At 43.0% G+C, this 16194-nt stretch overlaps 1 protein-coding gene across 4 annotated transcripts in view; it reads right to left on the minus strand.

Moving 5' to 3' along the window:
* Window positions 1–5256: 5256 nt before the first annotated feature.
* The window catches only part of IFRD1 (interferon related developmental regulator 1), a 33023-nt gene continuing 22085 nt past the window's right edge, over window positions 5257–16194 (minus strand). For all 4 annotated transcript variants that reach the window (XM_044280319.1, XM_044280318.1, XM_044280320.1 and 1 more), the window contains exons 6-12: window positions 12194–12244; window positions 11939–12102; window positions 10981–11089; window positions 7908–8042; window positions 7703–7831; window positions 6592–6687; window positions 5257–5910 (exon numbers count right to left, since the gene is read on the minus strand). In XM_044280319.1, coding sequence (XP_044136254.1) covers window positions 5821–5910; window positions 6592–6687; window positions 7703–7831; window positions 7908–8042; window positions 10981–11089; window positions 11939–12102; window positions 12194–12244 — 774 coding nt within the window. In that variant the 3' untranslated portion in view covers window positions 5257–5820. The remainder of the gene's footprint in view (window positions 5911–6591; window positions 6688–7702; window positions 7832–7907; window positions 8043–10980; window positions 11090–11938; window positions 12103–12193; window positions 12245–16194) is intronic.

Consider the following 16194-nt stretch of genomic DNA (forward strand, 5'->3'; position numbering starts at 1 on the left):
CAACTCCCAGCATGCTCTAATAGCTGTAAGCTATCCAGGCATGCTGGGAGTTGTAGTTTTGGAACAGCTGGAGGGCCGCAGTTTGGACATGCCTGCTGTAAAGTATGTCATCATCATATAAAATGGGTAGACAATTCCTGACAATATTCTGTATTCGTGTAAATTGTCGGCTATACATAAGAACTAAAGTAGGTATATTGTCTCCTTTCTTATGAATGCTGGTATTTTCCTTTTGTGCGGTAAACTGGCTTTCGCTTTTTTGTTTGTTTTAATTATTATGGTTCTGATTACGCAATGGCAAGTTATCACTATTTTTCACTGATTTAGTTTTGAATAACAGTTCAAATCTAGATTTATGGGATGCTATACTGATAGCTCTTTGCAGCATCCATCGTGGATAGCCTCTTTGGCTCAACTGAGCGCTAATGTTCTGGCACTCCCTTTGAAAGACTAGATTAGTACTACAAATCCTGCGTGCCTTCCCCTACAGGGATCCCTTTAATGGTGTGCATGGGATGATGGCTATTCACACGCAGAATTGTGTTGCCTGCGGTTTCTTTGCGGTACATTTCCATCAACACCAATTGATTAGGAAACCCGGTCAGCTTGCGGTCCAAGAAACACATACAATGTGTATCAACTGAACTGAATCGTAGATTATAGGTATTGTCATTCAAATACTGTTGGAAATCAGGGATGGCAGATACATCACCGCTCCAGACGAAGAGCAAATCGTCGATATATCTGCCATACCATATAATGTACCGCAAAAAAGGATTATCCACACTGTAGACCTACCGTTACTTCCAATACGCCATACTGTAGTGAGGTTTGCCAATGAGAGTGAGAATTTCGCTCCCATGGACACACCTCTAATCTGCAAATAAAAATCGTGAATCAAAAGAAAAATTGTGTTAATAAAAAAAAAAGCGTAACCTCCAACACAATCAATAAATTCTGGAGAGTATTTGCTGTATTTATGGAGTTGGTATTCTAGAGATAGTAGTGCCACAGTGTGGGGAATGGAGGGATACAGGGAGACAACGTCCGTTGTGATCCATGTATAGTCAGATGACCAAACAATGTCATATAGGGATTTAAGCACATCTGTCGAATCTTTGATATAACCCAGTACTCTTTTTACCATAGGCTGGACTAAAAAATCCAGCCATTCTCCTAAATGTTCAAGAGAAACAATGCCCGACACGGGATGAATCGGGAGGGGGGGGGGGGAATTTGTTGATACCCTTGTGGATTTTGGGTAGGGCATGTATAATAGGCATGATAGGAGTCTCCACACAGAAAATTGTATTGTTTATGATGGAATAAACCTAGAGCATAATCTTTGCATAAAAGCTCATAATATTTTGTTACTCTGTCAAAGGATCTCGATCCAATTGTCTGTATGTGGAGGTGTCCAACAAAATGTCCAGCATCTGTTGTTGATATACGCTCTTGTCCAAAATAACATCTGCACCCCCCTTATCATCCATTTTAATGATCACCTGATCTAGGTTAATTAATTCCTCTAAAGCTTTTTTGGGGGCATTTGTTCAGATTGTTGAGATTCCCAGGATGGCAGCTTTGAGCATGCAGAGTAGATAACTTTTTCTAATATTTCTCAAAAGCTGTCAATGCTGGGAGTACGCGAAACAGTGGGATAGAATTTGGGGTTCGGTGGTTTGAAACTACTACTGATGCTGGCAGGTTCACTGGAACCCGATTCACACTGAAGATCAGAAAGACACAGGAAAGACATTTGTTCACTAAAAAGCTTATTGCTATATATATTATCAGGTTTCTCCGTGCCACCCCATGAAAATGTCTCATAACTGTAAGATTCCTAACAAACCTGTTAACATCAAGTATAGTCGTAAAAATATCAGTTAATTGAAGGTCCAAAATTTAATCCTAAAGACAAAACCTTAATTTGAATTAATGTTTATTCATGGATAGACAACACATTTAACCCGATTTAAAAAAAAATAATTCACCTCCCTTAGGGAGTCTTCTCTGTGCAATGCCCCTGTAGGGACAGGAAAACACTGAAGTGTTAGTGGGGGGCTGGGATATTTTTAATGGAACAACCCCTTTAAGTGGTATCACCCACCATCTGACAGGCCTGGACAGGAAACCAGAACTGATGTGTGGAGGCATGTCTCGCTCATATTGCAATGGTTCCTGTCCAGCATTTGGGAGGGCTTATCCAGAGCGGTACTTATGGGTGCCAGAATATAGTGACCCAAAGTAATTTTGTAATGTTCCATTTACACCTGAAAAAAATTAAGACATGTAGATAAGTAATATACCCTCGAGGCTGCCATACTGCAAGCAAACACTGTATGCAAGGTGCAATGAAGGTAATGGCTAGTATCTCACCTCCCATGAGGTATGACACTGGTCAGAATAGACAAAGGGAGTAGCCGCTCGCAAGTGTCAGAAATTGCAGACAGTGGAATAATGTATTTTGTAGATTGCTGTGATCAGTTTGTCATGTACAGTTCTAACAAGCAGGCATTGCTGAAGGTGGATAACAGACTTTAGAGAGGACCTTTCATGGGTCCAGACATTATAAACAAAGTATCCGGCTATGTAGAGGATGGTGCAGGGATCTAACTGCACTTACAATTTTTTCTGGACGCTGCTCCGTTCGCCTGCTGTGGCCTCCGTTATATTCTCCCGTCTGGTATGCTAATAGCATCAGAGCAATGGGGAGGCGACACAGCCTTTCTCCGTAGGCATCTCCTTCCCCATGGCTATAGCGCCATCCAATCGTAGCGGAGAGCATCGCAGCCAGGAGGGGGGAGAGAGAAAAAATAAAAAAAACACACTCACCTTCTGGCTGTGATTCTCTCCGCTGCGATTGGACAGCACTACAGCCAGTGAGAAGACTCCCACGAAGAAAAACTCAGTCTCCTCCCCATTGCTTCGATGCTATGAATTAGCATACCGGACGGGAGAATACAACAGGGGCCACAGCAGGCGAACGGAGCAGCGCCCAGAAAAAAATCGTAAGTGTGGTTAGATCCCTGCACTATCCCCTACATAGCCGGATACTTAGTTTATAATGTCTGGCCAACTGTGTTGCAGTAGCTAGTGCAGGATTTGCTCCCCTGTATATATGCATGACTGCATGTGGGTTTGAGAACCTCCTGCTAATGCCACCCTGTCTTTTTAGTTTGTATATATAGATTCCTGGAGATGTATAAACTCCAATTTAAATGTGCCTGTTTTCCATCTACAGGCCACATTTAGGTGCACCTGTGAGGCCTGGGCCATACCAGCCAGTCTTGAGTGGGACTCGCAGACTCCTCCCTCCTCCCATTGCAAGCATGGTTACATGCTGGAGGTAACTGGTGAGCTGTTTGTGAGTCGGCCTCATGCTCCTATAATTTGACCACTCAGGTAGGAGAGTGTTAGGTCTCGGGCTACTTGAGAAACCTTGACGTGGTGCCCGGGCTTAGACATGTTCTACACCGTAGGACATGTTGACTAATCTCTCAATTTTAAAATCAGTTTGAGGGTTTAGTGAGACCGCAGAGTGCACCTGTCTGTTAGTTTTGTTATATTGATATGACATACGCACTTGTTACCTTGTGTGAGATGTCTATTGTGGTACTTGTGGTTCACCGCGGGCATCCTCCACCGTATGCATTTTGCTGGGGATCGCCATTAGCAACGGGCCACAAGTGCAGGATTTGCTCCCCTGTATATATGCACGACTGCATGTGGGTTTGAGCACCTCCTGCTAACGCCACCCTGTCTTTTTAGTTTGTGTAGCTAGCCTACAACACAATGTTGGCCATTTTCTAATATATTCCTTTTAAAACAAATTGTCAGGCACTTAAATTTTCTTAACACCAACCCATATACTTTGTAGGTAATAGCCATTAGACACAATCACAGGCTGTTCAGTTCAAAAGACTGTCTAGACTGACAGATTATAGCAAACCTTTAGATGCGAGTAGTAGTTATAAGCAAATCTATTCGTATGCATTGAATTTGTTCAAAAATCATCCTCCTAGGCCTGTCAATCCACACCTCTACAGCTGCTCCAAATAGCAATGCAAGCAGCAGAGGCTCTGCTACTACCAGCACAGACGAAGACTGCATGTGCCACACATCTGGGTGCACCCAGTAGGAATTTCTACAGCCTCTGTGCTTGCTCCTCTACTGTGAGCAAAAGCACAGGCATGAGACTTACAGGGACAGACAAGAAGTCTGCCCCTGTCAACCAAATGGGAGCGTCGGGCAGGTAGTTTGTTCAGTAGCTTAGCCCTGCTGCAGGCAGGCAAGTAGCAGGGCTGAGATGGCTTTGTTTACTGGAGCAGTGGACCGGCAATGAGCTCGGGGCATGGAGCAGCAGTGGGCGTAGAGCAGTGACGCAGCAGTGGTGAAAGAGCGGGGGTGGGGGGCGGTGTTGTCAAACTGGGAAGGTGAGGGGGTCCTTTCCATGCCACATCAGCAGCTAATTTGCCTAAACCACCTAGAGCAGTGATGGCGAACCTTTTAGAGACAGAGTGCCCAAACTGCAACCCAAAACCCACTTATTTATCACAAGGTGACAACATGGCAATTTACCCCGAATACTACAGTCCAATATAGTGTATCTTCCATGTACTTTATCACTTAGCTATAATAGCTACATTCAGTGCGCTGGCTGTGCTGTTCATAGTGCGCCCTGCGCTGATGAATGGCAGGAAAAGGCATATTAGACTTTTTCCAGGGCGTGGGTGCCCACAGGGAGGGCTCTGAGTGCCACAGGTTCGCCACCACTGACCTAGAGGTATGGGTAGTAATGTGCTAAGAGCAAGAGCTTGCACTAAACTAATTGCTGTGATCACATTAAGGCCTCGTTTACACCCAGCAGTGCGTTCGGGCCTGATTCTGTCCAGAATGCACTGTACCGCATTGGGGCAGGAGTGGGCATAGTGGTCTGTTAAAGTGATTGGCACCATAACCATGCATAACAGCTGAAATGTGATCGGCTGTACAGGATCGCAAGGCACATTATGCCTGTGGTCCAGTCCAAACAAAATTTTGACTGGACCTCAGGCATAATTGTACCTTGCGATCCCGTGCATCTGACCTCCTGCGGCTACTGTGCCATTCACTTTAATGGATTGTCACGTCCACTTCAAAACAAAATATTACTTTATTTTAAGCTACTAACGACATTAGGGGGTACAAATGTAGAAAGGGTACAGAGCACAACAGGCAGATAAGACACGCGTACAAACACTAAACACAAACCGCTTTACAGACCAAATACTTTATTACATTATGCCATTTTTTCATAGTGACAATATACATTAAAATATTTTAATAGAAAATTATAGTAGGCATCCCACCTTTACGATATCCACCCCACACTGCAGTTTGTTGCATGATTCCACTCAAAACAAAAACTTTTTATATTAGAAATACAAAGATTTTTTATTTTATTAATTTAGACATTGATATAAAATCAAGCGGCAGCCAATAGGAGACCCAATTAAGGTTTGCTTCAATCAGATATGCAAGTGTAGGGTACATTTGGAAAGGAAATCTTGAAATTAATATATATACAAGTTACTTGGAAGGTAACAGTTTGCAGCAAGTGCATGTTGTTCTGTACAAGGGGCAGGTGTCACAGACCTGACAAATAAGCAAATATACAGAAGCACTACTACAGACTGATAAATAAAATATAAACCCAAGTAATAGACAAACTGAAATAAAATGGCTTGGCTGAGGACATCCACATAAGCCAACTCACTCCAAGGAATTGTTCTTTTCATTTGCCGACTACATTTCAAGGTTGGATCCCATCCTGAATATTTAGAAGAACTCTCCGACATCTGCTCTCTTGTCACGCAGTTTGCTTCTAGCCTTTGTACGAGCCTTGAATGCAGCAGAGTTGTTCATGTGCTTAAATAATCAAAGATGAAAGATGAATGCCACTTTGTACAATACGCCGATAACCATCTACAAATCCTCTACCTACAGATGTGCACTTAAAGGAGTTGTACGGGTTCAGAGCTGAACCCAGACACCCCCATTTTCACCCAGGCAACCCCCCTGATATGAGCAGCGGAGCATTTCATGCTCCGATGCCCTCCTTTGCCCTGCAGCGATTCGCACAGAGCAAAAGGCGTTTTATAGAGATCCAGTGATGTTCCGGGCTCTCCATAGGGTAAGCTAGGCTCCGATGCTCATGTCAGAGGGGCTGGAAGTGAAAATGGGGACATCCCCTTTAAGAAGCACCTGTCACCAGGAACTGCAATGCACTCTGCAGGCAGCATGTTATAGAGCAGAAGGAGCTGAGCAGATTGACATTTTCTGGGGAAAGAGTCGGTATAACTTGTAATTTATACATTTATATCTGATCATGCTGAGCTCATATGCCAGCTGTCTTACCAGTGACTGACTTCTATGTATACACACACATAGGGAATGCTATCAAATTGAACTCACAAACGGTAGGGATTTAAAATGCACTAACTGAAAAGCTGTACTGAATCTTTTCCCATAAAAAGTATCTGTTAATCTGCTCAACTCCTACTGCTTTGTTCTATTATAAGATATGGCAACTAAAGTACATATTCTTACCCTTTCATCGCGAGAAACCTTCATTGCTTTAAGAGTAGCTGCATCCAAGAGCAATGGGGGACCAAGCTCAAAAATGCTACGCAGAAATCCATTTGTCTATGTATAGAAAAAAAATAATTATTGACATCATATATCTAAAGTATAAGTATATGAGACCATAAGTATACATAAATAAAAAAAAAAGCTCAGCTGGGATTATTAATGCACTGAATTAGAGTATAAGGGTATGTTCACATGGAGGGTTATTCAGCCAGCAAATGCACAGAGGAATATGCGCCCAACAGCTGCATTTCTGGCACAATTTTGCACGCTGCCCTTAGATTTAGCCCCCTTCAAGGTGGTGGTTTGCGGGGAAATTTGAGCACGAAAAAGAAAAGGAACACAGAAAAAAGGTGGATTCCATGCAGATTTGGCACAGAAATCCACTAAGGGAACAAGTTCTAAGAAATCCTGCATCTAATTTCTGAAGTGCTTGGTTTGTTGGGTCCATCTGGATTCTTCAGTAAACTCAGACAGACCTATATAGACAACCCATTTTAAAGGCCTGCTTTAAGGGAGACCCCACATTCCCTAAACTCATAAGCCAGATTTTAATCATTGTGATACTTCATTTCACCTATAAAATGACATGGCATTCACAATGTAGATGACCTAGTGAAAACTAATTAGGTCTCAGCAGTGGAAACTACCCAGGTTTATGTTCCCTTATAACAAGTACTCAAATCAGTAGTACCTGCGACTACATGACACTAAGGCTACTTTGTCTAAGGCAGTTTTTGTCTGGCCACCTCTCAGCAGGTTTACTGTGCTGCGGCCGAACCTACTGCCTATCCCCTTTATAGTGAATGGGGCCAGAGCAGACTTCCTCTGGCGCACATTGGCTTAGCGTTAGCACTGATTCGGTAGGCTGTTCCCCTGCCGGACCCCGCTAACGTGAAAGTAGCCTTATCACCAATAGATTAAAAAGTGGCAACTTTCTCTGAACCTGTGTAGCATTGGTTCTTTCTCTGCCTGCAGGTTAATATTAATGTTCAGTAACTGCCTATGTGAGTAATGATAAAGGGCGAAATTTCCTCAAAAACAGTACATAAAATATGTATTCTAAACCCACCATCAGATGAAACTGCATCCCAGAGCCAAACAGTTCCTTGAACACTCCATACGTTAGTCTCTTCACCCAGCAGTCGAGGTGCATGCGTTCCCTACCAAACCGAATCGCCTCTGGTTGGAATTCTCCATCCTATGTGAAGTAAGATAACAGAAATGCTGACAACTGAACAAAGCCTTCAAGCAGAGTGGATTACCACGTTACATACCTCGACCGCTCTAAGGACATCCCGAAAAACCGAGCGCTGTTTCCTTCGGTCTACTTTAGCTCTGTGCTTGTGGCAGTCAGTGGCCAAAGCTTTCAAAGTTTCAGTTAAGGGTTCAAGATCTTCATAGTAAAAGTCCTAAATTAAATAGCGCAAGTGAGAACACGGGGAAAATTTCAGTACAATTAACCAAATTTCTAATATTTCTAAAAGTCATAGCTGCAAAAATACAACCCAATGAAAGAAGTACATTTTAAGTTGTGTGCCTTTGAAAATTTACAAGCAGGACCTTCTAGATGATATATTATTACGATTATAGAATATGTACACACTTGCATCACTAGTAAGAGATGCAGTAACTTTGCAATGTATATTTTCAAGGGTATCTAAGTGAGCCACACAAATATGTGCATTTCATTAGGAACCACTAAATGATAAAGGTTCTTCACATTAATACATAATTATGTTCATGTATGGCATTATGCGCCCGCATTTGTATAAAGTGGGCTGCTGCAGTGAGCCTGCTCCATACGTTGCGGGATAATACAGCCAGCACCTGGCCACAATGACAGGGATCGGCATTCATGCCAAACCCTGTCATTTAACCCATCAGATGTTACAATCAGATTGCAGCATCTGTAAGGTAGGGCAGAGGGATGCAGCTTCCTCTGCCTTTCGATTGGAGCCCATGCATTGAATTTACGGGGCTCTGACCGGTTTCCATGACAGCCTGGGGCCTGCTGAGGTTTCCTAGGGCCGTCATGGTAAACCTCTCTGCTAAGCTGTGTACGAGGCACAGCTCGGCAAGGGGCGTGTCAAAATCCTATTCACCCTAATAGATCTCTATTAGGATCAACAGGACAAGGGATCAAAAGACACCAGGTTCTAGCCCCCAAAGGAGGGTAGTAGTTATAGTTTAATATAGTTCTTTAAAGGGCTTCTGTCAGCCCACTAAACAGTTATTTTTTTGTTTACTAATAATCCCTATACTGCGAGCTCTGCATACACAAGTTAAATAATCATTTTGGTTCAGTAGAATTTTATAAAAAGCTATTTTTAAAATATGCTAATTACCTTGCTACCAGCAAGTAGGGCGGCTACTTGCTGGTAGCAGCCGCATCCTCCGATCCTCATGGCGCCCCCTCCGCATTGTGATTGACAGGGCCAGGGAACGGAATCGTTCTCTGCTGGCCCTGCCTGTTTGCATTCAATATCTGGCGCCTGCGCCGCGGCCGTACCTATCTTCAATCTGCGCAGGCGCACTGAGAGGCGGCCGCTCGCTCCTCAATGCGCCTACGCCGGGTGTAGATGCGACGTCATCGGCGCAGGCGCATTGAGGATGGAGCGGCCGCCTCTCAGTGCGCCTGCACAGATTGAGGATAGGTATGGCCGCAGCGCAGGCGCCAGATTTTGAATGCAAACAGGGAGGGCCAGCAGAGAACGATTCCGTTCCCTGGCCCTGTCAATCACAATGCGGAGGAGGCGTCATTAGGATCGGAGGATGCGGCTGCTACCAGCAAGTAGCCGCCCTACTTGCTGGTAGCAAGGTAATTTGCATATTTTAAAAATAGCTTTTTATCAAATTCTACTGAACCAAAATGATTTTTTAACTTATGTATGCAGAGCTCGCAGTATAGGGATTATTAGTAAACAAAAAAAAAAAACGGTTTAGTGGGCTGACAGAAGCCCTTTAATAAAAAGTGAAAAAAAGAAGTTTAAAAACCACCAAAATATTAAAGTTTAATCACCTGCCATTCCCAATTCTGCATATAAAATAAACACAACTAATATTAGGTATCGCCACGTCCAAAACTGACTGAGCTATTAAAATATTTATAAAAAATCCTGTCCGGGGGACGCCATAACTAAAATAAAAAAAAAAAAAAAAGATTTTGCTATTTGTCACCTTGTCGCCCCCCAAATAAATAGAACAGTGATCAAAAAGCCGCACATACTACAAAATGGGTACCCATAAAAACCAGTTCATTCTACAGAAATCCCTCATACAGCTCTGCAGGCTGAAATATAAAAAAATGACAGAAGATGGCGATGTAAACAAAAATGTTTTTTTCAAAGAATTTAACGTCATCAACCAAAATACAAACTATACAATTTTGTTATCACCACAACTCAATACGAGTGGCTGAATAAATAAATACATGTCGTTTTTAGAGTACAGTGAACGCTCTGATATCAAAACCTTAAAAACTTGGCAGATTTTTTTTTTTATTTGTTTTATTTCACCCAACAAATTTATATTTTTTTCATTTTCCAACACAAGACATAGTAAATTAAATAGTGTTATTACAAAATGCATCTTGTCCCACAAAAAATAAGTTCTCATAAGAGCATGTGAACTAAAAAATGAAAAGTTATGGCTACTGGAATGTGGGTAAAAATCAAACATGAAAATAGGCCGGGTCTTAGAGGGATTAAAGAGATTTTCCATGGTAAGTGCAATATTAAAGTGAATTGAAGCTGAGCTGCAGGAACCCAGCACTGGCATAAGACTTTGGATTCCGATCAAAGGCTGCATTGAACAACCAGGCATCACCCCCCCCCCCCCCCCCCCCACACACACACACAGTTCTGATACTGATTATCCTAAGGGTAGATATTATTAACCCAGAAAACCCCTTTAATTGTATCCCAGTAATATGCCATGTTCTATGCCCATCCCTCTGCCACTGGATGATCATATCGCTGTGACCACTACATAAGGTTTCTTCCACGAGTGCTGTCCATCTTGGTCAATGCTGATGTGCTTTGCATGGAGCTCATCTGGCATTCTTCTAATAGAACACAACCAGTTAGTGCTGTTAGGAAAACAGACCACCGAGCACAAACTGTTGCACGACTACAAAAAGAAAAAAAGACTAGACATTTTAGGTCAGTTTCAATATGAAAAACAGGAATCGCTGTCTAGTTCAGCAGAAACAAATGTATTGAATGTATTTCTTCTTATAAATAAGTTATTAAAATGCAATCACATGCAGCTTTATATAACTTTAGCTGTCTACAACCGTGCTGGAAACAAGTGAAGAGTAGAAATTCAAGAGAAGATGTATGTACTCACAGCATCTGCTTCCCGGGCTAGTTCAAACAAGAGAGCCAGCGTCTCCCCGGCTGCGATTCTCATGTTCACGTCATCGCAGGATAACAGATGTGGAAGTTTATGCAGATGTCTATTAAAAAACAAAAAAAAGTTTAGCTTGCCACGTGGATGGTCACGTAGAGTTATGCATGCTCAGTTAGTTCACATGTCAGGGCTCTCTTTGATGGTTCTAAACCAAATGCAATCATTTTACAGGAGGAACTGGACTACATACAGCTCTATTCATTTCAAGCTCCAATTCCCTGCTTTGCCCTGCGCTGAATCACGCAGGGCAAAGGCTTTTTTTGAGATCCGGTGACGTACCAGCACTAATGGCCGGGCAGTGTAATATAAACAAAAAAGCCCTTGCCCTGCGCTACCTGATGTTCATATCAGGGGGGCTGGAGGGGTGACAATGGGGATATGTCTGGGTTCTGAACCCCTTTAAAGGGGATATCCCATGACAACAACTTATCCCCTATCCACAGGATGTCTGGTCGGCAGGGGACTATGTTCCTGTTTAAATGGAACACAACATGCATGCACCATGCTGATCCATTCAACATTGTGGAGCCACCAGATACGGCCAAAGTGCTTGTACTCTTATAAAGTTGAATGGTGTTGCAGATACGAATGTCCATTCAAACAGGGAACATGAGCCTACTTATTGTGATTGGCAGGGGTCCTAGTGGTCCTCTAGCCTGTGGATTAGGAACAAATTCTTGCACTTATAAGCTTACAGACATAGTTGGTTGTAGTAGAATGCCTAAGATATTAAGGGTTGGTCTCAGAAAGAAATCTGACGACAAGTGTGCTTCTATAACTGTGTCTCTTAGCCGGCAGTCAGTCTTTGTTGTGGTTATAGAAGGCTACCTTCATATGTGTGGCTAGATAGCTGAACTTGTTAAGTGTCACAGGATGTTGTTGCAAGTCTACTCACATGTCAATCTTTTTCTTCACTTCGCTGCTATGACAAATGGTCAGCAGGAGAGCCCATGACAGCAGAGCCTGGATGTGAAGAGCTGTAGCGGCATCACTTCCACCTTCTGAGTGATACTGCTTGGTGAAGAGATTTTCCATGCACTCCATTGTCATGTATAAATCCTAAGAAGAAGAATTTTAATAGAATTTTGTGGTTTCTGTTTTAAATTAAGGTTATGTATAATTTCAGGTAAAAGTATAATTACAGTCTTACCTCAACGTCATCCGTAGCAATGAAGCAGCACAAGCCCAAATAACTTGCGCACTATTTAAAAAAATAAAAAATAAAAACAACAACACTTTTTAATAAGTCAATCAGTAAAACAGGTCTTTAATATGTCAATTTTCAGGATTTCTTATTGCACAGAACCATGTCAACAGTCAAGCCTTTGTGAAGCCGTACACCACTAACAGGGCAATCATCCTAATAGGGTTGTTTCGGGTATCCAACTTTCGATACCCAATCGATACTTTTAGCCCGGTATCGATACGATACCGGGATTTCTTATCAATACTGCACAGCCCAGTACCCGAGAATATGGATCGCGCTGCTCAGCAGCACAGGGAAGGAGGAAGCAGTCTCTCCCTCCCCCTGTGCTGCTGCCACCAATATGAGCGCAAAGGGACGGGGCTGTGACCACTGCGCCACCAATGATAACTAATGTTTATTATACAAGTACAGGGGCAGAAACATATTGTCAGCACCCTGCCTCTGACAGGGCGCTGCGATCCCTGGCAATTAACCCCTGAGGTGCTGCACCTGAGAGGTTAACTGGCGCTGATCGCAGCGCTCTGTCAGAGGTCGGTTGCCAGCAATGTGTTTCTGCCGTCGGCTGCACTTGTATATTAAACGTTAATCATTGGTGGCGCAGTGTGCCCCCCTCCCCCCCAGTCATTAAAAACATTGGTATCTAGTATCGCAATACTTTTTTATGTTATCAAAACCGAATAAAAATTTTGGTATTGAAACAACCCTACATCCTAAGCAATTATTTTCTACGTTGCCAATTCACACTTCATGTTAAAGCTCTTGCGACTACTAATGCCTCGTTCACACTTCAGTGTTTTCCATCTGTGACTGAGACAAAACCAGGTTCGGCTCTAGGGTGCAGATCTTTCCCTTATACCTTATGTCTGTGCAGCTCCACTGAACACCATAACCCTGAACACATACTTTTCCTGACAAAACCTTTACTCCTGACGTTATATGGCAACTTGTAATTCTGATGCAAGACTGTACTACTGGTAATGAATGTGGTCACACTGCAAACGGAAAATAGTTGCAACATGTTGGCAGCACATTTGCTATCTTCATATCACAAGGACTAGCGTAAACCTACGCTCTGCTCTCAAGGCTGTTACAGGTCACCCCTCAATATGAAGACTGCGGAGCGTCATGCTGCTCTACTGCCCAGTCCTCCAGTTAATTAGGCTACTTTCACACTGGCGTTTTGGCTTTCCATTTGTGAGATCTGTTCTGGGGCTCTCACAAGCGGTCCAAAACGGATCAGTTTAGCCCTAATGCATTCTGAATGGAAAAGGATCCACTCAGAATGCATCAGAATGCATCTCTAGTGGGCGTTCCTTCTCCCTGGCTGTAGCGCTGTCCAATTGCAGAGCAGGGAGAAGGAACGCCCAGGAGAGAAGCTGATGTCTCCTCCCCATCACTCCGATAATAATTAGCATATGGAGCAGGAGACCGTAATGGGGCACAGCGGGCGAACGGAGCGGCGCCCAGGAATAATAGTAAGTGCTGGGACATCCCCCCTGGGCGCCGCCCTGTGTAGCCTGCTACTTAAAGTCCGGACCCATGTAAAGTCCCATCATTGGTGGTGCAGTGCGACCTCCGCCCCTCTCTACGCATTGGTGGCAGCAGCACAGGGGGAGGGAGACACCGCTTCCTTTCTCCCCTGTGCCGCTGAGAGAATATGAGCGCGCTGACAGCAGCACGCTCTTGTTCTGTAATACTAGACTGCACAGTCCAGTATCGAAAAAATGGAAATCCCGGTATCGGTACAAAAGTATCGATTTGGTATCGAAATTTCGATACCCGCAACAACCAAAGAATATATACATTGCACATGGCTCTCCAGCTGGTCCTCTGTGCTGTTAATGTCACGTAACAGTCGTGACATTCCATTTATAGTGAAGTTGGGTCTAATGACCCAAACAGCATCTCAAAAATTCTCTGATGCAGTTTCTTTGGGTCATGAAAACCAGTTTGGCCGGGACTTCCAGCCATAATACACACAGTAAGATGCAACAGCATTGCCAATACAGCTGTCTGAATGCGGCTTTAGTAAGGCAAGTACAAAGGTCCCTCAAGGTACATTATTAACTGGACCAAGGATGGCAGGTGAAAGTTTAAACTGTTGTAACCCGAGACTATACCTGGAAAACTCAGAAAGACCCAAATAATGCAAAAAATGTAAATACTGACAAAAAAATAAGTCGAACACCTTACATATAACAGAATAACGTCCTGGGAGAGCTGTACGAACATTTTATCTGAAGAGGAGCTTCCAGTGTCCTGTACAGTATACACAGTATCAGCTCATGGCACACGTAAAGTGCAGTACACGTCATACACAAACAACTGTAGTGTAAAGAGGCATCCACGAGCCAGTCAGGGCATGCACCGCCAGCTAGTACTTGTTTCACCAGTGAAAGACCATCCTGATTGGCTGGATTTTCCATACAATCACGAGTGCCACAGATCAACAACATCTGTCATTTTATGTGGTTTCCAACTACATTTTCCCAGGAAAGATTAGTATGTAGAAAATGTAGAATTAATAGATCTTACCCTTCTCTGTCCCTTTACAGAATACCAAAAACTAGTGTTTATTCCCAATCTTCTCATGTAAACGTGCCTGTAATCACCCAATGAACAAGCAAACGCTCATGCATTGGGTGAAGTAATAGTTTATTTTGACACTGAAAGCATTGTTTCCGGACAGCAGATTGTGCTGTGCAATCACTGATCTCCTGTCCAAAAACAATGCAGCTGCTGTATGAGGACAAGCGACTGCAGCAACCACCACTTGTCCCCAGACAGTGGAGGTGACTGCTGCATGTAAACGTAGCGCACACTTCTGATGAGCAGGAAGGATTCTGCACCATGAATCCGTCGAAAATTAAAATAAAAGTATATTAGGAGGGGGGCAAAAAATTGCAGTGGATAGTCACCATGAAATTCACCTTCAATGTATAGGGGAGAAAGTTGCAGTGAAATAATCTTTATGTGCCGATTTTACTGTTAAAATCTTAAAAGCGTATTGAAAAAATAATGCTAAAATCCTGCTGTTTTCTCACTGGCCACTAGGCCTTAAAGGGAACCTGTCATGTCATTTGATTATAATCTAACTAATTATATACAATCATTAACTACTAAAAAGTGCCTTAGATGTATTCCTTACTGGTGTGACAGACGGTTACCTCATAATATACACACAAAGATGCTGCATGCCACATGCTAATGAGCTGATTCGAGTCCAGCGTGATGTCATTGAGTGCAGTGTTTAATTCAGAGCTATAGCCACTCCCCTGCCCAACTGTTGCTGATTCATATGGAAAATAACTGTCAATCAGCAGCAGGTAGGCGGGGAGAGTCAGGAGCTCATGAATATTCAGGACTCATTATCAGCTGGAGCTTTTCAATACAAGATGTTGGCAAATTGACTGGGTCAATTAAAGAAAGTGACCCAGAGAATCAGTCACTTATTTATGTTGCCCTTAGTTAGGACACCATAAAACTGGTGACAGGTTCCCTTTAAGATCTCAAGACTCAAGCCCACAGTCCGAGAAGATAAGTGAGGGACAAACATGTGGAGTCAATGTGGGTAGAACTACATGGAGGCAAAAACAATAATAAATTACTAATGGGAGTTTATAATAAACCACCTAATAGCAGAGTCCACAGAAAATCTACTAAACGAGATAGATAAGGCGGCAGATCGTAATGAGGTTATTATGGGGAACTTCAACTACCCAGATAGACTGGGAAACAAACTTGTATATCTCATAAGGGAAACAGGTTCTTGGCAATAACCAAAGACAATTACCTCTCCCAACTGGTTCAGGATGGCCATACTGGACTTCGTATTAACCAATAGACCTGACAGAACAGATGTGCAGGTTGGGGGACACCTGGTAAATAGTGACCCTAAAGTAATAACTTTCCAATTACAGTGCTGCTCATAAATATTCATACCC

This window comes from Bufo gargarizans, chromosome 2 (assembly GCF_014858855.1).
Source record: "Bufo gargarizans isolate SCDJY-AF-19 chromosome 2, ASM1485885v1, whole genome shotgun sequence".
Taxonomy (NCBI): Eukaryota; Metazoa; Chordata; class Amphibia; order Anura; family Bufonidae; genus Bufo; species Bufo gargarizans.